Source organism: Haliaeetus albicilla, chromosome 31 (genome assembly GCF_947461875.1).
Source record: "Haliaeetus albicilla chromosome 31, bHalAlb1.1, whole genome shotgun sequence".
Classification (NCBI taxonomy): Eukaryota; Metazoa; Chordata; class Aves; order Accipitriformes; family Accipitridae; genus Haliaeetus; species Haliaeetus albicilla.
This window is the reverse complement of record NC_091513.1, coordinates 169,860-194,636: the sequence shown is the minus strand read 5'-3', so window position 1 is coordinate 194,636 and position 24,777 is coordinate 169,860. Positions and strand designations below refer to the sequence as shown.

At 58.1% G+C, this 24,777-nt stretch overlaps 2 protein-coding genes across 2 annotated transcripts; both read right to left on the bottom strand.

The window, feature by feature from the left end:
- Positions 1-106: 106 nt before the first annotated feature.
- LOC138683106 (NF-kappa-B inhibitor delta-like) lies at positions 107-23,172 on the bottom strand. The gene is made up of 11 exons (XM_069774629.1): positions 23,157-23,172; positions 20,834-20,963; positions 18,935-19,049; positions 17,415-17,617; positions 16,285-16,390; positions 12,755-12,901; positions 11,080-11,131; positions 10,311-10,474; positions 9,078-9,191; positions 6,821-6,985; positions 107-730 (listed from the first exon to the last, which is right to left on the bottom strand). Exons 1-11 carry the CDS (start codon positions 23,170-23,172, stop codon positions 674-676), a joined length of 1,269 nt encoding a protein of 422 aa, XP_069630730.1. The 3' UTR covers positions 107-673.
- Positions 19,129-20,013, bottom strand: LOC138683095 (DNA-directed RNA polymerase II subunit RPB1-like; the record flags this gene model as incomplete). The annotated part of the gene is given in 4 exon segments (XM_069774619.1): positions 19,129-19,268; positions 19,386-19,689; positions 19,692-19,864; positions 19,914-20,013. Coding segments are annotated over 4 exon segments (717 nt in total), but the record flags the coding sequence as incomplete, so codon positions are not given.
- Positions 23,173-24,777: the final 1,605 nt, after the last annotated feature.

Sequence of the window (24,777 nt, the reverse complement as noted above, 5' to 3'; positions counted from 1 at the left end):
TTTAAAGGGGGGGGGGGGGGGGGGCGCTTCTCAGATGACCCGACCCCAAATGACATCACTCACTTCAGCCAATCAACAGGGTTTATTTGGGCGGGGAGGGGGGAAAAGGGCCACGCCCCCCCCTTCCTCCCCCTTTTCCAGTTTAAACCAGTTTCTTCCCAGTTCACGGTCTCCCACCCCAATTTGGGGTCCTCCCTCCGGCCCCCCCCAATTTGGGGGGGGACCCCTTTGATCCCGCCCCCCCAATTAATGAGGTCTTGGGGGAGGGGGGAGGGGTTCTATAATGGGAGGGGCGGGGCTACACAGCAGCCCCGCCCCCCCGGGGCACTCTTAAAGGGGCAGCGCCCCTAATGGGGGGGGAGGGGCGGGTCCCTTTTTTTTTGGACACGCCCCCCCCGCCCCCCCAAAAAACAACCAATGTGGTTCAAAGACTCATTTCCTGGAAATGGAGGGCGTGGCGGGCGGGGGCGGAGCTCCGCCCCCTTTCACCCCCACCCCCAATCTGAGCGATTTCATGGAAATCATGAAAAATTAATGAGGGGGCGTGTTTTGGGGGGGTTCCCCCAATATGGGGGTGTGGCCGGAAAGAGGGAGGGGCGAGAGAAGAATGTCCCTCCCCCTCCTATGATGTCATAGCCAGGAGGCCCCGCCCCCTCTGGCGTCACTTCCGCCCCTAGGAGGTGGGGGAGGGGCGGCGGGCCCCACGGCGGCTCTTCAGGAGGAGGCGGAGCTGCGGGGGAGGGAAAGGGGTCAGTTTTTTTTTTCCCCAAAATCTTGAGGTTTCACCCCAAAATCCTGGTGGGTCACCCCCAACCGTTGGGGCCATGTCCAGTTTCTAGTGGTTTTTTTTTTCCCAAAATCCTGGGGTTTCACCCCAAAATCCTGGTGGCTCACCCCCAACTGTTGGGGGCATGTCCAGTTTCTGGTGGGATTTTTTTTTCCCAAAATCTTGAGGTTTCACCCCAAAATCCTGGTGGGTCACCCCCAACCATTGGGGCCGTGTCCAGTTTTTGGTGTTTTGGTTTTTTTCCCAAAATCCTGGGGTTTCACCCCAAAATCCTGGTGGCTCACCCCCAACTGTTGGGGGCATGTCCAGTTTCTGGTGGGGGGTTTTTTTCCCAAAATCTTGAGGTTTCACCCCAAAATCCTGGTGGGTCACCCCCAACCATTGGGGCCGTGTCCAGTTTTTGGTGTTTTGGTTTTTTTCCCAAAATCCTGGGGTTTCACCCCAAAATCCTGGTGGGTCACCCCCAACTGTTGGGGGCATGTCCAGTTTCTGGTGGTTTTTTTTTTTCCCAAAATCTTGAGGTTTCACCCCAAAATCCTGGTGGGTCACCCCCAACCGTTGGGGCCGTGTCCAGTTTTTGGTGTTTTGTTTTTTTTCCCAAAATCCTGGGGTTTCACCCCAAAATCCTGGTGGCTCACCCCCAACCGTTGGGGGCATGTCCAGTTTCTGGTGGGGTTTTTTTTTCCCAAAATCTTGAGGTTTCACCCCAAAATCCTGCTGCGTCACCCCCAACCGTTGGGGCCGTGTCCAGTTTTTGGTGTTTTGGTTTTTTTCCCAAAATCCTGGGGTTTCACCCCAAAATCCTGGTGGCTCACCCCCAACCGTTGGGGGCATGTCCAGTTTCTGGTGGGGTTTTTTTTTCCCAAAATCTTGAGGTTTCACCCCAAAATCCTGCTGCGTCACCCCCAACCGTTGGGGCCGTGTCCAGTTTTTGGTGTTTTGGTTTTTTTCCCAAAATCCTGGGGTTTCACCCCAAAATCCTGGTGGCTCACCCCCAACCGTTGGGGGCATGTCCAGTTTCTGGTGGGGTTTTTTTTTCCCAAAATCTTGAGGTTTCACCCCAAAATCCTGCTGCGTCACCCCCAACCGTTGGGGCCGTGTCCAGTTTTTGGTGTTTTGGTTTTTTTCCCAAAATCCTGGGGTTTCACCCCAAAATCCTGGTGGCTCACCCCCAACCGTTGGGGGCATGTCCAGTTTCTGGTGGGGTTTTTTTTTCCCAAAATCTTGAGGTTTCACCCCAAAATCCTGCTGCGTCACCCCCAACCGTTGGGGCCGTGTCCAGTTTTTGGTGTTTTGGTTTTTTTCCCAAAATCCTGGGGTTTCACCCCAAAATCCTGGTGGCTCACCCCCAACCGTTGGGGGCATGTCCAGTTTCTGGTGGGGTTTTTTTTTCCCAAAATCTTGAGGTTTCACCCCAAAATCCTGCTGCGTCACCCCCAACCGTTGGGGCCGTGTCCAGTTTTTGGTGTTTTGGTTTTTTTCCCAAAATCCTGGGGTTTCACCCCAAAATCCTGGTGGCTCACCCCCAACTGTTGGGGGCATGTCCAGTTTCTGGTGGGGGTTTTTTTTCCCAAAATCCTGGGGTTTCACCCCAAAATCCTGCTGCGTCACCCCCAACCGTTGGGGCCGTGTCCAGTTTTTGGTGTGGGGTTTTTTTTCCCAAAATTCTGGGCTTTCACCCCAAAATCCTGGTAGGTCACCCCCGACCGTTGGGGTTGTGTCCAGTTTTTGGTGTTTGGTTTTTTTTTTCCCCAAAATCTTGAGGTTTCACCCCAAAATCCTGAGGTTTGACCCCCCCCAAACCTGGCGAGGGGCATCCCAAAATATTTGGGGGAGTTTCATAAAATTTGGGGGGGATGAACCCCAAATCCTGGGAAATGACCCCAAAATTTGCGGGGGTGGGGAGCACGAAGCCGGGGATTTGACCCCAAAATTGGGGTGTAGCAGCAAAATTTGGGGGTTCCGGGGGCCATTTTGGGGTGGAATGAGACTATTTTGGGTCACAGCAGTAAAATTTGGGGGTTCCGGGGGCGATTTTGGGGTGTAGAAGCCGGATTTTGGGGTTCAGCAGCAGGATTTTGGGGTGCCAGGGGTGATTTTGGGGTGCAGAAGCAGGATTTTGGGGTTCCGGGGGCCATTTTGGGGTGTAGAAGCCGGATTTTGGGGTTCAGCAGCGGGATTTGGAGGTTCCAGGGGCGATTTTGGGGTGTATAATCATGATTTTGGGGTTCAGCAGCAGGATTTGGGGGTGCCAGAGGTGATTTTGGGGTGCAGTGGGGCTATTTCAGGGCACAGCAGGATTTTGGGGTGAAACAACAGGATTTTGGGGTTCCACAGGCGATTTTGGGTGCAGCAGCAGGATTTTGGGGTTCAGCAGCAGGATTTTGGGGTGCAGTGGGGCTATTTCAGGGCACAGCAGGATTTTGGGGTGCAAAACCAGGATTTTGGGGTCCCAGGGGCGATTTTGGGGTGCAGTGGGGCTATTTCAGGGCACTGCAGGATTTTGGGGTGAAACAACAGGATTTTGGGGTTCCACAGGCGATTTTGGGTGCAGCAGCAGGATTTTGGGGTTCAGCAGCAGGATTTTGGGGTGCAGTGGGGCTATTTCAGGGCACAGCAGGATTTTGGGGTGCAAAACCAGGATTTTGGGGTCCCAGGGGCGATTTTGGGGTGCAGTGGGGCTATTTCAGGGCACTGCAGGATTTTGGGGTGAAACAACAGGATTTTGGGGTTCCACAGGCGATTTTGGGTGCAGCAGCAGGATTTTGGGGTTCAGCAGCAGGATTTTGGGGTGCAGTGGGGCTATTTCAGGGCACAGCAGGATTTTGGGGTGCAAAACCAGGATTTTGGGGTCCCAGGGGCGATTTTGGGGTGCAGTGGGGCTATTTCAGGGCACTGCAGGATTTTGGGGTGAAAAAACAGGATTTTGGGGTTCCACGGGCGATTTTGGGTGCAGAAGCAGGATTTTGGGGGGCATCATCACGATTTTGGGGTTCAGCAGCAGGATTCAGCAGTTCCAGGGGTGATTTTGGGGTGTAGCAGCAGGATTTTGGGGTTCAGCAGGATTTTGGGGTGTCAGGGGTGATTTTGGGGTGCAGAAGCAGGATTTTGGGGTTCATGGGGTGATTTTGGGGTGTAGCAGCAGGATTTTGGGGTTCAGAAGCAGGATTTTGGGGTTCTGGGGACCATTTTGGGGTGCAATGGGGCTATTTCAGGGCACAGCAGGATTTTGGGGTGAAAAAACAGGATTTTGGGGGTTCCAGGGACCATTTTGAGGTGGAATGAGGCTATTTTGAGTCACAGAAGTAGGATTTTGGGGTTCAGAAGCAGGATTTTGGGTGCAGCAGCAGGATTTTGGGGTTCAGCAGCAGGATTTTGGGGTGCCAGGGGTGATTTTGGGGTGCAGCAGCAGGATTTTGGGGTTCAGCAGCAGGATTTTGGGGTGTCAGAGGTGATTTTGGGGTGCAGTGGGGTTATTTCAGGGCACAGCAGGATTTGGGGGTTCCAGGGGCCATTTTGGGGTGCAGCAGCAGGATTTTGGGGTGCAATGGGGCTATTTCAGGGCACAGCAGGATTTTGGGGTGCAGCAGCAGGATTTTGGGGTTCCAGGGGCCATTTTGGGGTGCAGCAGGATTTTGGGGTGCAGAAGCAGGATTTTGGGGTGCAATGGGGCTATTTCAGGGCACAGCAGGATTTGGGGGTTCTGGGGACCATTTTGGGGTGCAGAAGCAGGATTTTGGGGTTCCAGGGACCATTTTGAGGTGGAATAGCGGGATTTTGGGGTTCCAAGGTCCATTTTGGGGTGCAGTGGGGCTATTTCAGGGCACCGCAGGATTTTGGGGTGCAGCAGCTGGATTTTGGGGTGCCAGGGACCATTTTGAGGTGGAATGAGGCTATTTTGGGTCACAGAAGTAGGATTTGGGGGTTCCAGGGGCCATTTTGGGGTGCAGCAGGATTTTGGGGTGCAGAAGCAGGATTTTGGGGTGCAATGGGGCTATTTCAGGGCACAGCAGGATTTGGGGGTTCTGGGGGCCATTTTGGGGTGCAGAAGCAGGATTTTGGGGTGCAGCAGCAGGATTTTGGGGTGCCAGAGGTGATTTGGGGGTGCAATAGCGGGATTTTGGGGTGCCAGAGGTGATTTTGGGGTGCAATAGCGGGATTTGGGGGTTCCAAGGTCCATTTTGGGGTGCAATGGGGCTGTTTCAGGTCACAGCAGGATTTTGGGGTGCAGCAGCAGGATTTTGGGGTTCCACGGGCGATTTTGGGGTGCAGCAGGATTTTGGGGTGCAGAAGCAGGATTTTGGGGTGCAATGGGGCCATTTTGGGGTGCAATGGGGCCATTTCAGGGCACAGCAGGATTTGGGGGTTCTGGGGACCATTTTGGGGTGCAGCAGCAGGATTTTGGGGTTCCAGGGACCATTTTGAGGTGGAATAGCGGGATTTTGGGGTTCCAAGGTCCATTTTGGGGTGCAGTGGGGCTATTTCAGGGCACCGCAGGATTTTGGGGTGCAGCAGCAGGATTTTGGGGTGCCAGGGACCATTTTGAGGTGGAATGAGGCTATTTTGGGTCACAGAAGTAGGATTTGGGGGTTCCAGGGGCAATTTTGGGGTGCAGCAGCAGGATTTTGGGGTTCCACGGGCGATTTTGGGGTGCAGCAGGATTTTGGGGTGCAGAAGCAGGATTTTGGGGTGCAATGGAGCCATTTTGGGGTGCAATGGGGCCATTTCAGGGCACAGCAGGATTTGGGGGTTCTGGGGACCATTTTGGGGTGCAGAAGCAGGATTTTGGGGTGCAGCAGCAGGATTTTGGGGTGCCAGAGGTGATTTTGGGGTGCAATAGCGGGATTTGGGGGTTCCAAGGGCCATTTTGGGGTGCAATGGGGCTATTTCAGGTCACTGCAGGATTTTGGGGTGCAGCAGCAGGATTTTGGGGTGCAGAAGCAGGATTTTGGGGTGCAATGGGGCTATTTCAGGGCACAGCAGGATTTGGGGGTTCTGGGGACCATTTTGGGGTGCAGAAGCAGGATTTTGGGGTTCCAGGGACCATTTTGAGGTGGAATAGCGGGATTTTGGGGTTCCAAGGTCCATTTTGGGGTGCAGTGGGGCTATTTCAGGGCACCGCAGGATTTTGGGGTGCAGCAGCTGGATTTTGGGGTGCCAGGGACCATTTTGAGGTGGAATGAGGCTATTTTGGGTCACAGAAGTAGGATTTGGGGGTTCCAGGGGCAATTTTGGGGTGCAGCAGCAGGATTTTGGGGTTCCACGGGCGATTTTGGGGTGCAGCAGGATTTTGGGGTGCAGAAGCACGATTTTGGGGTGCAATGGGGCTATTTCAGGGCACAGCAGGATTTGGGGGTTCTGGGGGCCATTTTGGGGTGCAGCAGCAGGATTTTGGGGTTCCAGGGACCATTTTGAGGTGGAATAGCGGGATTTTGGGGTTCCAAGGTCCATTTTGGGGTGCAGTGGGGCTATTTCAGGGCACCGCAGGATTTTGGGGTGCAGCAGCTGGATTTTGGGGTGCCAGGGACCATTTTGAGGTGGAATGAGGCTATTTTGGGTCACAGAAGTAGGATTTGGGGGTTCCAGGGGCAATTTTGGGGTGCAGCAGCAGGATTTTGGGGTTCCACGGGCGATTTTGGGGTGCAGCAGGATTTTGGGGTGCAGAAGCAGGATTTTGGGGTGCAATGGGGCCATTTCAGGGCACAGCAGGAGTTGGGGGTTCGAGGGGCCATTTTGGGGTGCAGAAGCAGGATTTTGGGGTGCAATGGAGCCATTTTGGGGTGCAATGGGGCCATTTCAGGGCACAGCAGGATTTGGGGGTTCTGGGGGCCATTTTGGGGTACATCACCCAGATTTCGGGGTGCAGCAGCCGAATTTTGGAATTATCGGTGCAATTTGGGGGATTTTTTTTTTTTTTCCTTTTTTTTTTTGCAGGCAGCAACCGGCGGAGTTGGGGCTGCTGGCAGGTGGGGGGGGGGGGGTGTCTGGATTTTGGGGGTGCTCTAGATTTGGGGGTGTCTCTGGGGGTCCCACCTGGTCTCCGGGGGGGCCGGGGGGCAGGAGGCTGTGGGGCAGGTCGTGTTCCAGGTTGCGGGCGCCGGGGTCGGCCCCCCAGGCCAGGAGAAGGCGGACGAGGGGTTCCTGGCTCGGCCCCCCCGGTAAAGCCGCCGCCATGTGCAGGGGGGTGTTGCCGTGGGCCTGGGGGGGACACACGGGGGGGGGTCAGGGGACCCCCAAAACTTTCAGACCCCCCATAGATCCCCCCAGCCCCATAGATCCCCCATAGATCCCCCCAGCCCCATAGATCCCCCCCAGCACCCCTAGAAACCCATCGATCGCCCCATAGATCCACCCCCAACCCCCCCATGGACCCACCATGGGGACCCCAAATCCCCTATAGGCACCCCATAGATCCCCCCCAGCCCCATAGATCCCCCCAGCCCCATAGATCCCCCATAGATCCCCCCAGCCCCATAGACCCCCTATAGACACCTCCAAACCCCATAGATCCCCCCCCAGCACCCCTAGAAACCCATAGATCGCCCCATAGATCCACCTCCAACCCCCCATAGACCCACCATGGGGACCCTAAATCCCCTATAGGCACCCCATAGATCCCCCCAGCCCCATAGATCCCCCCAGCCCCATAGATCCCCTATAGACACCTCCAAACCCCATAAATCTGCCACAACACCCCTAAAACCCCATCGATCGCCCCATAGATCCACCTCCAACCCCCCATAGACCCACCATGGGGACCCTAAATCCCCTATAGGCACCCCATAGATCCCCCCAGCCCCATAGATCCCCCCAGCCCCATAGATCCCCCATAGACACCTCCAAACCCCATAGATCTGCCACAGCACCCCTAAAACCCCATAGATCGCCCCATAGATCCACCTCCAACCCCCCCATGGACCAACCATGGGGACCCTAAATTCCCTATAGGCACCCCATAGATGCCCCCAGCCCCATAGATCCCCCATAGATCCCCCCAGCCCCATAGATCCCCTATAGACACCTCCAAACCCCATAGATCCCCCCCAGCACCCCTAGAAACCCATCGATCGCCCCATAGATCCACCTCCAACCCCCCCATAGACCCACCATGGGGACCCCAAATCCCCTATAGGCACCCCATAGATCCCCCCAGCCCCATAGATCCCCCCAGCCCCATAGATCCCCTATAGACACCTCCAAACCCCATAAATCTGCCACAACACCCCTAAAACCCCATCGATCGCCCCATAGATCCACCTCCAACCCCCCATAGACCCACCATGGGGACCCTAAATCCCCTATAGGCACCCCATAGATCCCCCCAGCCCCATAGATCCCCCCAGCCCCATAGATCCCCCATAGACACCTCCAAACCCCATAGATCTGCCACAGCACCCCTAAAACCCCATAGATCGCCCCATAGATCCACCTCCAACCCCCCCATGGACCAACCATGGGGACCCTAAATTCCCTATAGGCACCCCATAGATGCCCCCAGCCCCATAGATCCCCCATAGATCCCCCCAGCCCCATAGATCCCCTATAGACACCTCCAAACCCCATAGATCCCCCCCAGCACCCCTAGAAACCCATCGATCGCCCCATAGATCCACCTCCAACCCCCCCATAGACCCACCATGGGGACCCCAAATCCCCTATAGGCACCCCATAGATCCCCCCCAGCCCCATAGATCCCCCCAGCCCCATAGATCCCCCATAGATCCCCCCAGCCCCATAGACCCCCTATAGACACCTCCAAACCCCATAGATCCCCCCCCAGCACCCCTAGAAACCCATAGATCGCCCCATAGATCCACCTCCAACCCCCCATAGACCCACCATGGGGACCCCAAATCCCCTATAGGCACCCCCTAGATCCCCCCCAGCCCCATAACTCCCCCATAGACACCTCCCACCCCCCATAGATCCCCCCTAGATATCCCACCCCCCCATCCCCCCCCATAGAACCCTGTAGACCCCATAGCTCCTCCCTAGCGCCCCATCGATCGCACCCCAAGTCCCATAGCTCCCCCAAAGACCCCCCCCTAGACCCCATAATCCCCCCCCAGGGCCCTATAGATCCCCTCCTCACGCCCCATAGCCCCCCCAAAACACCGCTAACTCCCCATAGATCCACCATCGATGCCCCCTTAGACCCCCCCCAGCCCCCCCAAAAGCCCCCTAGACCCCCCCCAAAGCCCCCTAGACCCCCAAATTCCTCCATAGGGCCCCATAGATCCCCCTCCCAGCCCCATAGGCGCCCCATAAGTGCCGGAGGAAACCTCGTTACCTTCACGTTAACGAGGCGGGGGGCCACCCCGGGTTGGCGCAGGAGGAGGTGGGTCAAGGCCAAGTTCCCCCCCCTCACGGCCAAGTGCAAGACGGTCTGGCTGCTCTTCATGTCCTGCCGGGGGGGGGACACCCAGGGGTCTGCGAGGGGGTCCCACCACCCCACTGACCCCCCCACAGGGGTCCCACCACCCCATTTCCCCCCCCCAGGCACCCAGGAGGGGGTCCCACCACCTATTGACCCCCCCCAAGAGACCCAGGAAGGGGTCCCAGCACCCCATTGACCCCCCCCAGGCACCCATGGGGGGGTCCCACCACCCCACTGACCCCCCCACAGGGGTCCCACCACCCCATTTCCCCCCCCCAGGCACCCAGGAGGGGGTCCCACCACCTATTGACCCCCCCCAAGAGACCCAGGAAGGGGTCCCAGCACCCCATTGACCCCCCCCAGGCACCCATAGGGGGGTCCCACCACCCCATCGACCCCCCCACAGGGGTCCCACCACCCCATTTCCACCCCCCAGGCACCCATGGGGGGGTCCCACTACCCCACTGACCCCCCCACAGGGGTCCCACCACCCCATTTCCCCCCCCCAGGCACCCAAAAGGGGGTCCCACCACCCCATTGACCCCCCCCCAAGAGACCCAGGCACCCAAAAGGGGGTCCCACCACCCCATTGACCCCCCCCCAAGAGACCCAGGCACCCAGGAAGGGGTCCCACCACCCCATTGACCCCCCCCGGCACCCATGGGGGGGTCCCACCACCCCATCGACCCCCCCACAGGGGTCCCACCACCTGATTTCCCCCCCCAGGCACCCATGAAGGGGGTCCCACCACCCTATTGACCCCCCCCCAAGAGACCCAGGAAGGGGTCCCAGCACCCCATTGACCCCCCCCAAGAGACCCAGGAGGGGGTCCCACCACCTATTGACCCCCCCCCAAGAGACCCAGGAAGGGGTCCCAGCACCCCATTGACCCCCCCCAAGAGACCCAGGAGGGGGTCCCACCACCTATTGACCCCCCCCCCAAGAGACCCAGGCACCCATGGGGGGGTCCCACCACCCTATTGACCCCCCCACAGTGGTCCCACCACCCCATTGACCCCCCCCAGGCACCCATGAAGGGGGTCCCACCACCCTATTGACCCCCCCCAGGGGTCCCACCACCCCATTTCCCCCCCCAGGCACCCATGGGGGGGGGTCCCACCACCCCATTGCCCCCCCCCCCAGTACCTGGCTGCCGCAGTCGGCCCCCATACGCAGCAACAACTCGACGCAGAGGAGCCGGTCTTGGGGGGTCGAAATTGGGGGACCCCCCCCAGAAACCCCCCCGGGGTTCCCCCCCGCTCGCAAGGAGGCATTATGGGATAGGACGGCGCAGTGCAGAGGAGTCTGGCCTGGAGTGGAGGGGGGGGGGGGAGAAGAGAAAATGGGGGGGGGGGCACATCAGGATGGGAATTCCCCCCCCCCTAAAATAGGCCCCCCCTGAAATTTGGGACCCTCCCCCAAAGTACAAACTACCCCCCCCAAGGGCCTTTCCAATATGACCCCCCCCCAACCAGCACCCCTAAACTGGGGACCCCCCCTAAATAGGGACACCCCCAAAATAAGGACCCCCTCCCACCAGAACCCCCCCCCCAAGAGCTGCCCAAAATTGGGGACCCCCAGGGACTCCCCCAAACCATTGCCCCCCCCATATTGAGGACCCCTCAAGTGGGACCCCCCCCAAAAGACACCCCCCCCCAAATTGAGGACCCCTCAACTGTCACCCTCCCCATGGACACCCCCCCCCCCAAACCAGGGACCCCCAAGACCCCCCCCCAAATTGGGGACCCCTCAATTAAGCCCCCCCCCAGCCCCAACCCCCCAAAAAGCCATCCCCAAATTGGGGACCCCACCCCATGGACCCCTCCAAAATCAGACCCCCCCCCATTGGAACCCCTCTCCCACCCTGCCCCCCCCCAAATTTTCTTGGCCCCCCCCCACCCCCAAATTTTCTGACCTTCGAAGTTTCTGGCCTCCACGTTCACGGGGACCCCCGATGACATCATGGCCTGGAAAATTGGGGGGGGGGGGGGGGCGGGTGAGCACCCACACACCTGGGTGCCCTTTTGGGGGTCCCGGACCCCTGGGTGCCCATTGGGAGAGTTTTTGGGGTCCCACCCAAATGCAAAGGTCCCCCCATAGGTGTTTTGGGGTCCCATCTGGACCCCTGGGTGCCTATTGGGAAGATTTTGGGGTCCCCCCTGGATTCTGGGGTCCCCCATAGGTGTTTTGGGGTCACTCCCAGACCCCTGGGTGCCATTTGGGAAGGTTTTGGGGTCCCATCTGGATTCTGGGGTCCCCCATAGGTGTTTTTGGGGTCCCTACCGGCCACCTGGGCGCCATTTGGGAAGGTTTTGGGGTCCATCCCAAATTCAAGGGTCCCCCATAGGTGTTTTGGGGTCCCACCTGGACCCCTGGGTGTCATTTGGGAAGGTTTTGGGGTCCCACCTGGATTCTGGGGTCCCCCATAGGTGTTTTGGGGTCCCACCTGGATCCCTGGGTGCCATTTGGGAAGATTTTGGGGTCCCACCTGGATTCTGGGGTCCCCCATAGGTGTTTTGGGGTCCCACCTGGACCCCTGGGTGCCCATTGGGAGGGTTTTGGGGTCCCACCTGGATTCTGGGGTCCCCCATAGGTGTTTTGGGGTCCCACCTGGACCCCTGGGTGCCCTTTGGGAAGGTTTTGGGGTGCCACCCGGATTCTGGGGTCCCCCATAGGTGTTTTGGGGTCCCTACCAGCCACCTGGGTGCCCATTGGGATGGTTTTGGGGTCCCACCTGGATTCTGGGGTCCCCCATAGTTGTTTTTGGGGTCCCATCTGGACCCCTGGGTCCCCTTTGGGAAGGTTTTTGGGGTCCACCCGGACCCCTGGGTGCCATTTGGGAAGGTTTTGGGGTCCCACCTGGACCCCTGGGTGCCCTTTGGGAAGGTTTTGGGGTCCATCCCAAATTCAAGGGTCCCCCATAGGTGTTTTGGGGTCCCATCTGGACCCCTGGGTGCCCATTGGGAAGGTTTTGGGGTCCCACCTGGATTCTGGGGTCCCCCATAGGTGTTTTGGGGTCCCACCTGGACCCCTGGGTGCCCATTGGGAGGGTTTTGGGGTCCCACCTGGATTCTGGGGTCCCCCATAGGTGTTCTGGGGTCCCACCTGGACCCCTGGGTGTCATTTGGGAGGGTTTTGGGGTCCCATCTGGATTCTGGGGTCCCCCATAGGTGTTTTGGGGTCCCACCTGGACCCCTGGGTGCCCATTGGGAGGGTTTTGGGGTCCCACCTGGATTCTGGGGTCCCCCATAGGTGTTTTGGGGTCCCACCTGGATTCTGGGGTCCCCCATAGGTGTTTTTGGGGTCCCATCTGGACCCCTGGGTGCCATTTGGGAAGGTTTTGGGGTCCCACCTGGACCCCTGGGTGCCCATTGGGAAGGTTTTGGGGTCCCACCTGGATTCTGGGGTCCCCCATAGGTGTTTTGGGGTCCCATCTGGACCCCTGGGTGCCCATTTGGGAAGATTTTTAGGATCCCACCCATCCCCCTTGGTTACCCATGGGGAAGATTTTTGGGGTCCCAGCCGTCCCCCCCCTTGGTTACCCATGGGGAAGATTTTTGGGGTACCCCCCCCATTTTTGGGGTTCCTACCTGGAGGACGCGGGGGAGCCCGTAGGTGGCGGCGAGGTGCAGCGCCGTCCGGCCCCGATGGTCGGCGGCGTCGGGGTCGGCCCCCAGCGCCACCAGGTCCCCCACCACCCCCCCGGCCGCCGCCGCCGCCGCCACCAGCAGCGGTGTCTGGGGGGGGGGGGAGGGGCAGGGGTCAGAGGTCACCGGACACCCCCCAGCACCTCACCCCCCCCCAGACCCCCAAAACTCCCTCCAGAACCCAAATTGTTACTCTCGTCCCCCGTTATCCCCCTATTACGCCCTTATTGCCCCTTATTAAGCCTTATTGCCCCTTATTAAGCCTTATTACCCACTTATTGCCCCTTATTAAGCCTTATTGCCCCTTATTAAGCCTTATTACCCACTTATTGCCCCTTATTAAGCCTTATTGCCCCTTATTAAGCCTTATTACCCACTTATTGCCCCTTATTAAGCCTTATTGCCCCTTATTAAGCCTTATTACCCCCTTATTGCCCCTTATTAAGCCTTATTGCCCCTCATTAAACCTTATTACCCCCTTATTACCCCTTATTAAGCCTTATTACCCCTTCATTAACCCTTATTAAGCCTTATTACACTCTCAGTAACCCTTATTACCCCTTATTAAGCTTTATTATCCCTTATTAAACCTTATTACCCCCTCAGTAACCCTTATTACCCCCTTATTGCCCCTTATTAAGCCTTATTGCCCCTCATTAAGCCTTATTACCCCCTTATTACCCCTTATTAAGCCTTATTACCCCCTCAGTAACCCTTATTACCCCCTCAGTAGCCCTTATTAAGCCTTATTACCCACTTCTTACCCCTTCATTAACCCGTATTACCCCCTCATTAACCCTTAGTAACCCTTATTACCCCTTATTAAGCCTTATTACCCCCTCAGTAACCCTTATTACCCCCTTATTACCCCCATTAAGCCTTATTACCCCTTATTTGAGCCTTATTGCCCCTTATTAAGCCTTATTACCCCCTCAGTAACCCTTATTACCCCCTTATTAAGCTTTATTGCCCCTCATTAAGCATTATTACCCCCTCAGCAACCCTTATTACCCCCTTATTATCCCTTATTAAGCCTTATTACCCCCTCATTAAGCCTTATTCCCCCCTCATTAAGCCTTTATTACCCCTCATTAATTCTTATTACCCCCTCAGTAACCTTTATTACTCCCTTATTACCCCTTATTACCCCCTTATTAAGCCTTATCACCCCCTCAGTAACCCTTATTACCCCCTTATTACCCCCTCATTAAGCCTTATTAGCCCCTCATTGCCCTTTATTACCCCTCATTAATCCTTATTAGCCCCTCATTGCCCTTTATTATCCCTCATTAATCCTTATTACCCCCTCGTTACCCTTTATTACCCCTCAGTAACCCTTATTGCCCTCTTTATTAATTCCCCCTTATTAATTACCCTTTATTACCCTCTCTTTAGCCCCTTATTAGCCCCTTATTAATTACCCCTTATTGTTTGCCCCTTGTTACCCCTTTATCACCCTGTTATTACCCCATTATCCCCCACAACCTTATTATTGAACCACTATAACCCCGTTGTTACTCAATTATTACCCCGTTATTACCCCGTTATTACCCCCTTCCCTCCATAACCCCATTTTTAACCATTATTACCCCGTTATTACCCAATTATTACACTGTTATTTCCCCATAACCACACTTTATACCATTATTAACCCCATTATTGTCCCGATTATTACCCCCTTATTACCCCCCTCACCCCATAACCTCATTATTAGCCCTTACCCCCTTCACCCCATTATTAACCAATTATTAACCAATTATTACCCCCTTATTGCCCCACAACCCATTTTTATACCGTTATTACCCCGTTATCACCCCGTTATTACCTCGTTATTGCCCCACAACCCATTTTTATACCGTTATTACCCCATTAGTACCCCGTTATTGCCCCATAACCCCCTTTTATCCCATTATCACCCCATTATTACCCCATTATTACCCCGTTATTGCCCCATAACCCCATTTTATCCCATTATTAACCCCACTCTCACCCCCATTACTCCCCCCTTATTACCCCTCTCACCCCATAACCTCATTATTAGCCCTTTCTTACCCCCTTCACCCCATTATTAACCAATTATTAACCAATTATTACCCTGTTATTGCCCCACAACCCATTTTTAAACTGTTATTACCCCATTATTACCTCGTTATTGCCCCACAACCCATTTTTTTATCCCTTTATTACCCCATTATTACCCTGTTATTGCCCCACAACCCATTTTTATCCCGTCATTACCCCATTATTACCCCGTTATTGCCCCACAACCCATTTTTATATTGTTATTACACCATTAGTACCCCGTTATTGCCCCAAAACCCATTTTTATCCTGTTATTACCCCATTAGCACCCCGTTATTACCCCACAACCCATTTTTACCCCGTTATTACCCCGTTATTACCCCGTCATCACCCTGTTATTACCCCACAACCCATTTTTATCCCGTTATTACCCCATTAGCACCCCGTTATTACCCCGTTAGTACCCCACAACCCATTTTTATATTGTTATTACCCCATTAGTGCCCCGTTATTGCCCCACAACCCATTTTTACCCCATTATTACCCCGTTAGCACCCCGTTATTACCCCGTTAATATCCCCGAACAACCCATTTTTAGATTGTTCTTACCCCATTAGTACCCCGTTATTGCCCCACAACCCATTTTTAGATTGTTATTACCCCATTAGCACCCCGTTATTGCCCCACAACCCATTTTTAAACTGTTATTACCCCATTAGCACCCCGTTATTGCCCCACAACCCATTTTTACCCCGTTATTACCCCGTTATCACCCCGTTATTACCTCGTTATTGCCCCACAACCCATTTTTATCCTGTTATTACCCCGTTTTTACCCCACAACCCATTTTTATATTGTTATTACCCCATTAACACCCCGTTATTACCCCACAACCCATTTTTATATTGTTATTACCCCATTAGTACCCCGTTATTGCCCCACAACCCATTTTTATCCTGTTATTACCCCGTTATTACCCCACAACCCATTTTTATATTGTTATTACCCCATCAACACCCCGTTATTACCCCACAACCCATTTTTATCCCGTTATTACCCCATTAGTACCCCGTTATTGCCCCACAACCCATTTTACCCCGTTATTACCCCGTTATCACCCCGTTATTACCCCGTTATTGCCCCACAACCCATTTTTACCCCGTTATTACCCCGTTATTACCCCACAACCCATTTTTGTATTGTTATTACCCCATTAACACCCCGTTATTGCCCCACAACCCATTTTTATCCTGTTATTACCCCATTAGTACCCCGTTATTGCCCCATAGCCCCATTTTTAGCCCATTATTACCCCATTCTCACCCCATTACTCCCCCCTTATTCCCCCCCTCGCCCCATAACCTCATTAGTAGCCCCGTTCTCCCCCCCGCCACCCCCCTCCCCTCGTTATCGCCCCCCGTTATCGCCCCCTTACCCCCCCCCCCCGTTACCTTCCCGCGATGTTCGCGCAACTCCAGTTGCCCCAACGCCTTGAAGGCTTCGGCGGCCGCCCGGGCCGGGGCCCGCAGCCCCCGCGCACACAGCACGTGCAGTAACCTGGGGGGGGGGGGAATGGGGGTCACGGGGGGGTCCCCAACTCTTCTCCCCCCCCGAACTACCCCCAGTCCCCATAACTACCCCCCCCCAGGACTTGGAAGCCCATGTCTTGTCCCGTTGACTCCTCCCAGTTGCCCCCGTTGACTTTCTGTCACTCTTATCGCCCCAAATCTCTTGCCCCGTTGACCCCCCCGTTTGCCCCGTTGACCCCCCCATTGATCCTGTTGACCCCTCGTGGCTCCTGTTGCCCCACATCCTGCCCCATTGACGTCTTCGACCTCCATGGACCACCCCATGACCCCTATAGGCCCCCCCCGGGCATTATTGCCCCACATCCTGCCCCATTGACCCCTATTGATCCCCCATTGATCCTATTGACCCCCATGACCCCTATAGACCCCCCCACGGGCCCTATTGCCCCACATCCTGCCCCATTGACCCCTATTGATCCCCCATCGATCCTATTGACCCCCATGACCCCTATAGACCCCCCCATGGACCCTATTGCCCCACATCCTGCCCCATTGACCCCTATTGATCCCCCATTGATCCTATTGACCCCCATGACCCCTATAGACCCCCCCATGGACCCTAATGCCCCACATCTTGCCCCATTGACCCCAACCGATCTCCCAATGACCCCCATGGCCCCTATAGACCCCCCCATGGGCATTATTGCCCCATATCTTGCTCCATTGACCCCCATCGATCTTCCATTGATCCTGTTGGCCCCCATGACCCCTATAGACCCCCCCACGGGCCCTATTGCCCCACATCCTGCCCCATTGACCCCCATCGATCTCCCATCGATCCTATTGACCCCCATGACCCCCCCCGAACCTATTGCCCCCCCTTCCCCATCTTGCCACATCGACCCGCCCCCCCCCAAGATGCCTCTCCATGACCCCCATAGCCCCCCCCCGCGGCCCCATTTCCCCCCACTTCTTGCCCCACTGCCCCCCCATTGATCCTCTTGACCCCCCCATTACCCCCCCCGGCCCCTCCCAGTTGCCCCCCAACTCACGTGTCGCCCTCCTCGTCCTGCCGCAGGAGTTCCCGGGGGTCCATGGCACGGACGGCGGCGCGGGCGGCGGCCAACTCCCCGGGGTCAGGTTCGGGGTCAGGCTCGAGGTCAGGGGTCAACCCCCCCAGGGTGCCCCCCAAGTCCCCCCCTGGAGCCAGCGGCTGGGGCCAGGGGGGGCCTGGGGGGGCAAAGGGGGCCGCGGCCTAAGGGGATACTGGGGTCAGAGGTCAAGGGGGTGGGGTGCCACGCCCCCTATTACCTCCCTGTTGGTCCAGTTACCCCCATATTGACCCCCATTGACCCCCCAATGGCCCCGTTGACCCCCAAAGCCCCTCCTGCCCCCCATATCCTGCCCCACTGCCCCCCCATTGCCCCCATTGACCCTGTTGACCCCCGCTGACCCTATTGACCCCCCACTGACCCCCTTGACCCTGTTGACCCCCCATTGACCCCGTTGACCCCCAAAACCCCTCCTGCCCCCCATATCCTGCCCCACTAACCCCCCCATTGTCCCCGTTGACCCCCCGTTGACCCTGTTGACCCCCCATTGACCCCATTGACCCCCAAAGCCCCTCCTGCCCCCAAATCCTGCCCCACTGACCCCCCATTGACCCCGTTGACGCCCCATTGACCCCGTTGACCCCCTGTTGACCCCGTTGACCCCCCATTGACCCCATTGACCCCCAAAACCCCTCCTGCCCCCCAAATCCTGCCCCACTGACCCCCCCATTGACCCCGTTGACGCCCCGTTGACCCCGTTGACCCCCATTGACCCCATTGACCCCCAAAACCCCTCCTGCCCCCCAAATCCTGCCCCACTGACCCCCATTGACCCCGTTGACCCCCCATTGACCCCGTTGACCCCCAAAGCCCCTCCTGCCCCCATATCCTGCCCCACTGACCCCCCATTGACCCCATTGACCCCGTTGACCCCCCGTTGACCCCGTTGACCCCCATTGACCCCATTGACCCCCAAAACCCCTCCTGCCCCCCAAATCCTGCTCCACTGACCCCCCATTGACCCCGTTGACCCCCCATTGACCCCATTGACCCCCAAAACCCCTCCTGCCCCCCATATCCTGCCCCACTGACCCCCCATTGACCCCGTTGACCCCCCATTGACCCCGTTGACCCCCAAAGCCCCTCCTGCCCCCATATCCTGCCCCACTGACTCCCCCACTGACCCCATTGACCCCGTTGACCCCCCGTTGACCCCGTTGACCCCCCATTGACCCCATTGACCCCAAAACCTGCCCCACTGACCCCCCATTGACCCCGTTGACCCCCATTAACCCCCCGTTGACCCCCCCAAAGCCCCTCCTGCCCCATATCCTGCCCCACTGACCCCCCATTGACCCCATTGACCCCGTTGACCCCCATTAACCCCCCGTTGACCCCCCCAAAGCCCCTCCTGCCCCATATCCTGCCCCACTGACCCCCCCATTGACCCCGTTGACGCCCCGTTGACCCCGTTGACCCCCCTTGACCCTGTTGACCCCCAAAGCCCCGCCCCCACTCACCTGACAGCCCCCCAAGTTGGGGGCTCCTCCCCCATAAGCCCCCCCCGGGCCGCCGTGGGGCACAGGGGGGGCCCCACAGGGGTTGGGGGGCACGAGGGGGGGTCCGGGCCAGGGGACACCAGGGGACGGGGACGGGACGGGGGGACCTGGGGGGGGACACGGGGTGAGGGGGGGTACTGGAAACAATGGGGGGATACTGGGGACAGTGGGGGGATACTGGGGACAGTGGGGGGGATACTGGGAACAATGGGGGGACAGTGGGGACAGTGGGGGGATACTGGGGACAGTGGGGAGGATACTGGGGACAATGGGGCTGATACTGGGGACAATGGGGCTCATACTGGGGATAATGGGGTGGAAATTGGGGACAATGGGGGGGATACTGGGAACAGTGGGGGGATACTGGGGACAGCGGGGGGGATACTGGGGACAGCGGGGGGGTACTGGGGACAATGGGGGATACTGGGGACAATGGGGGGATACTGGGGACAGTGGGAGGATACTGGGGACAGTGGGGGGGATACTGGGGACAGTGGGGGGGATACTGGGAACAATGGGGGGATACTGGGGACAGTGGGGAGGATACTGGGGACAATGGGGCTGATACTGGGGACAATGGGGCTCATACTGGGGATAATGGGGTGGAAATTGGGGACAATGGGGGGGATACTGGGAACAGTGGGGGGACAGTGGGGACAGTGGGGGGATACTGGGGACAGTGGGGAGGATACTGGGGACAATGGGGCTCATACTGGGGATAATGGGGTGGAAATTGGGGACAATGGGGGGATACTGGGGACAGTGGGGCTGATACTGGGGACGATGGGACAATATTGGGGAAAATAGGGGGGTACTGGGCATAATGGGGGGGATACTGGGGACAGTGGGGGGGATATTGGGGACAATGGGGGGACAGTGGGGACAATGGGGCTCATACTGGGGACAATGGGGTGGAAATTGGGGACAATGGGGGGGATACTGGGAACAGTGGGGGGGATACTGGGGACAGTGGGGGGATACTGGGGACAGTGGGGGGTACTGGGGACAATGGGGCTGATACTGGGCACAATGGGCGATACTGGGGAAAATGGGAGGGGGGATATTGGGGACAGTGGGGGGATACTGGGGAAAATGGGGGATACTGGGGACAATGGGGCTGATACTGGGGGCAATGGGGGGGATACTGGGAACAATGGGGGATACTGGGGACAGTGGGGGGATACTGGGGACAGTGGGAGGATACTGGGGACAGTGGGGGGGATATTGGGGAAAATGGGGGGGATACTGGGGACAGTGGGGGGGATACTGGGGACAATGGGGGGATACTGGGGACAGTGGGAGGATACTGGGGACAGTGGGAGGATACTGGGGACAGTGGGGGGGATATTGGGGAAAATGGGGGGGATACTGGGGACAGTGGGGGGGATACTGGGGACAATGGGGGGATACTGGGGACAGTGGGAGGATACTGGGGACAGTGGGGGGGATATTGGGGAAAATGGGGGGGATACTGGGGACAGTGGGGGGGATACTGGGGACAATGGGGGGATACTGGGGACAGTGGGAGGATACTGGGGACAGTGGGGGGGGTACTGGGGAAAATGGGGGGGTACTGGGAACGGGGTGGATACTGGGGACAATGGGGCTGATACTGGGGACAATGAGGCGGGGTACTGGGGAAAATAGGGGGATACTGGGGACAGTGGGGGGATACTGGGGACAATGGGGGGGTCAGAGGTCACTCACCAGCCGGGGGGCGCAGGGGGGGCACGGTCGAACCCTGGGGGGGGGGACACACACAAGGGTGGGGGAGGGGACAGAATGGGGGGGTCACCACCGGGGGGGGAGGGGACACAGACCCTGGGGGGGGGGGAGGGGTCTGCGGGGGGGGGTCTGGGTCCCCCATGGGTGGGGGTGGGGGTGGGGGGGGCACTTACCGGGGGTCTCCCCCCTCCCCCGCTCTGCTGCTGTCTCAGCACCTTCAGGAGCTGCTTCACCGTCTGGGGGGGGGACGCGGGGGGGCGACCTCCTGGGGGGGGGGAGGGGGGGTCACCCCGATGTTTGGGTGCTCCCCCCAAAACCCCTGGGTGCCCCCCCAAATACCTGGGTGCCCCCCCAAACCCCTGGGTGCCCCCCCAAGTGCTGGGTGCCCTCCCAAACCCCTGGGTGCCCCCCCCAAAACTGCTGGGTGCCCCCCCCAAAAACACCTGGGTGCCCCCCCAAAACTCTTGGGTGCCCCCAAAAACTCCTGGGTGCCCCCAAAAACACCTGGGTGCCCCCCCCAAACCTCCTGGGTGCCCCCCCAAGTGCTGGGTGCCCCCCCAAAACCCTTGGGTGTCCCCCCCAAATCCATGGGTGCCCCCCCAAAAACCCCTGGGTGCCCCCCCCAAATACCTGAGTGCCCCCCCCAAGTGCTGGGTGCCCCCCCCAAACTCTTGGGTGCCCCCAAAAACACCTGGGTGCCCCCCCAAACCCCTGGGTGCCCCCCCAAATCTGTTGGGTGCTCCCAAAAACTCCTGGGTGCCCCCCCCCAAACCTCGTGGGTGCCCCCCCAAGTGCTGGGTGCCCCCCCAAAACACTTGGGTGCCCCCCAAACATCTGGGTGCCCCCCCAAAACACCTGGGTGCCCCCCCCAAGTGCTGGGTGCCCCCCCAAAACTCCTGGGTGCCCCCCAAAAAAACCCTGGGTGCCCCCCCCAAACTCCTGGGTGCCCCCCCCAAGTGCTGGGTGCCCCCCCAAATTCATGGGTACCCCCAAAACCCTTGGGTGCCCCCCCCAAATACCTGGGTGCCCCCCCAAAACTCCTGGGTGCCCCCAAAAACTCCTGGGTGCCCCCCCCAAATTCATGGGTGCCCCCCCAAAACTCCTGGGTGCCCCCCCCCAAATTCATGGGTGCCCCCCCCAAACCCCTTGGGTGCCCCCCCGCCCAAAAACTCCTGGGTGCCCCCCCCCCTTTCGGCGGGGGCGGGGAAGAGCAGCGGAGCGGGCGGTGGAATCCCCCGCGCCTACGTCACGGGGATTCCCACGACGTCATCACCCGCCTCCGCTGGCCACGCCCCCCCTCCCCTCGGGGATCTCCCCCCCCCACCCAAAAAAAAAAAAAACACGTGGGGGGGGGACACCCACGGGGAATTCCCCCCCCCCCCCAATTAAAGGGCCCGCACCCCCCCCGGTTCTTCTTAAAGGGGCCGCGCACCGCTCTTAAAGGGACAGTACCCCTTTTATCTTAGAGTGAGAGCCCCCCCCCAAAAGCGGAGCCCACCCCATGCTTCTTAAAGGGACAGGGACCCCAAAAACGGGTCTTAAAGGGACAGCACCCCCAAAAAGTGGGTCTTAAAGGGACAGCGACCCCCAAAAAGTGGGTCTTAAAGGGCCAGCACCCCCAGAAAGAGGGTCTTAAAGGGACAGCGACCCCCAAAAAGTGGGTCTCAAAGGGACAGGGACCCCCAAAAAGTGGGTCTCAAAGGGACAGGGACCCCCTAAAAGCAGGTCTTAAAGGGCCAGCGACCCTTATAAGCAGGTTTTAAAGGGCCAGCATCCCTGAAAAGTGGGTCTTAAAGGGCCAGCGACCCCCAAAAGCGGGTCTTAAAGGACCAGCAGCCCCCTCCCCATGCTTCTTAAAGGGCCAGTGTCCCCGAAAAGCAGGTCTTAAAGGGCCAGCGGCCCCTAAAAGCAGGTCTTAAAGGGCCAGCGACCCCAAAAAGCAGGTTTTAAAGGGCCAGCAGCCCCCTCCCCAGGTCTCTTAAAGGGCCAGCACCCCTGAAAAGCAGGTTTTAAAGGGCCAGCATCCCTGAAAAGTGTGTCTGAAAGGGCCAGCGACCCCAAAAAGCGGGTCTTAAGGGGCCAGCAACCCGGAAAAGTGGGTCTTAAAGGGCCAGCGACCCCAAAAAGTTGGTCTTAAAGGGCCAACGACCCCAAAAAGCAGGTTTTAAAGGGCCAGGACCCCCAAAAAGCAGATCTTAAAGGGCCAGCACCCCGGAAAAGCGGGTCTTAAGGGGCCAGCAGCCCGGAAAACTAGGTCTTAAAGGGCCAGCATCCCCAAACACCATGTCTTAAAGGGCCAGCGCCCCCTTCCCAATCCTCTTAAAGGGCCAGCGCCCCCCAAAAGCAGGCCTTGAGGGGCCAACCTCTCCCTCCCAAACCTCTTAAAGGGCCAGCGTCCCCCCCACCCCCCCCACCACCCCCCTCCTTTATCGTCTTAAAGGGCCGGCGCCCCACGTACCTCTCTGGGGTCGCATCCCGCCGGGGTCGAGGTGGAAATGGGGACCAGTAACGCAACTGGGGACCGTTATAGGAAAAGGGTGGGGGGGTGGGGGTGGGGGGGGGGGTGGGGCGATGCCCCGCCCCGGAGGGAAATGCCACCCGTGTCACCGCAAGTGACATAGGTGGGGGGGCGGGGCTTTAGGGTGCCTATAGGCGGCTATAGGGTGGTTGGGTGCTATAGGGGGGAGGGGGGCACCCAGATGTTTGGGGTTCCCCACCCATGGCTTTTTTTTTTTTTTTGGGGGGTGGGGGGGGTGTTGTGTCATAGGCAGGTGTGAGTCGCGCGTTCGCCCCCGCGTGACGTCATCGGAGCAGAAGTCACCCCCACCCCCTCCCCCCACCGAGGGGGCTGGCCCTTTAAGGGCTTCCCCACTCCCCCCCACCCAAAAAATTAATTAAAAAAAAAAATTCCACGCTAAAGGGGTGACCCCCGAGTTTAAGGGGATCCCCCCCAATCAAATAAAAAGGGGTGGGGTATGCTAATGAGGAGGGGCGGGGCTTAGGGGGCGGGGCTAATGCTTTAAAGGGTCCAGAAACCCGCCACCACCTTGACGTTCTTCAAGACCCAAGACCACCAGCCTTTATTGGGGGGTGACACAGATTTGGGGGGGGTCCCCCAATTTTTCAAGACCCCCCCCACCCCATAACCACTAACTTTGGGGGTGTCGCTGCCCCACAGGACCCCCATTTCCCACCCAAAATGATCACGAGACCCACCACCATCTTGATGTTCTTGTAGACCCAAGACCACCAGCCTTTATTGGGGGGTGACACAGATTTGGGGGGGGGTCCCCCAATTTTTCAAGACCCCCCCCACCCCATAACCACCATTTTGGGGGTGTCACTGCCCCACAAGCCCCCCACCCAACCCCAAACCACCATGAGACCCACCACCATCTTGATGTTCTTGTAGACCCAAGACCACCAGCCTTTATTGGGGGGTGACACAGATTTGGGGGGGGTCCCCCAATTTCTTAAGACCCCCCCACCCCATAATCACCAACTTTGGGGGTGTCGCTGCCCCACGGGGCCCCCATCTCCCACCCAAAATGATCACGAGACCCACCACCATCTTGACGTTCTTGTAGACCCAAGACCACCAGCCTTTATTGGGGGGTGACACAGATTTGGGGGGGGGTCCCCCAATTTTTCAAGACCCCCCCCACCCCATAACCACCATTTTGGGGGTGTCACTGCCCCACAAGCCCCCCACCCAACCCCAAACCACCATGAGACCCACCACCATCTTGATGTTCTTGTAGACCCAAGACCACCAGCCTTTATTGGGGGGTGACACAGATTTGGGGGGGGTCCCCCAATTTCTTAAGACCCCCCCCACCCCATAATCACCAACTTTGGGGGTGTCGCTGCCCCACAGGGCCCCCATTTCCCACCCAAAATGATCACGAGACCCACCACCGTCTTGATGTTCTTGTAGACCCAAGACCACCAGCCTTTATTGGGGGGTGACACAGATTTGGGGGGGGGTCCCCCAATTTTTCAAGACCCCCCCCACCCCATAACCACCATTTTGAGGGTGTCACTGCCCCACAAGCCCCCCACCCAACCCCAAACCACCA

Bases quoted from the DNA above. Each gene is read 5' to 3' on its own strand.
- LOC138683106 (XM_069774629.1), bottom strand. The intron at 16,391-17,414 runs GTGAGTTGGGGG...CCCCCCCCCCAG, and splicing joins CAGGACGAGGAGGGCGACAC to GTTACTGCACGTGCTGTGTG. The intron at 12,902-16,284 runs GTAACGGGGGGG...CCCCCCCCCCAG, and splicing joins TGCGCGAACATCGCGGGAAG to ACACCGCTGCTGGTGGCGGC.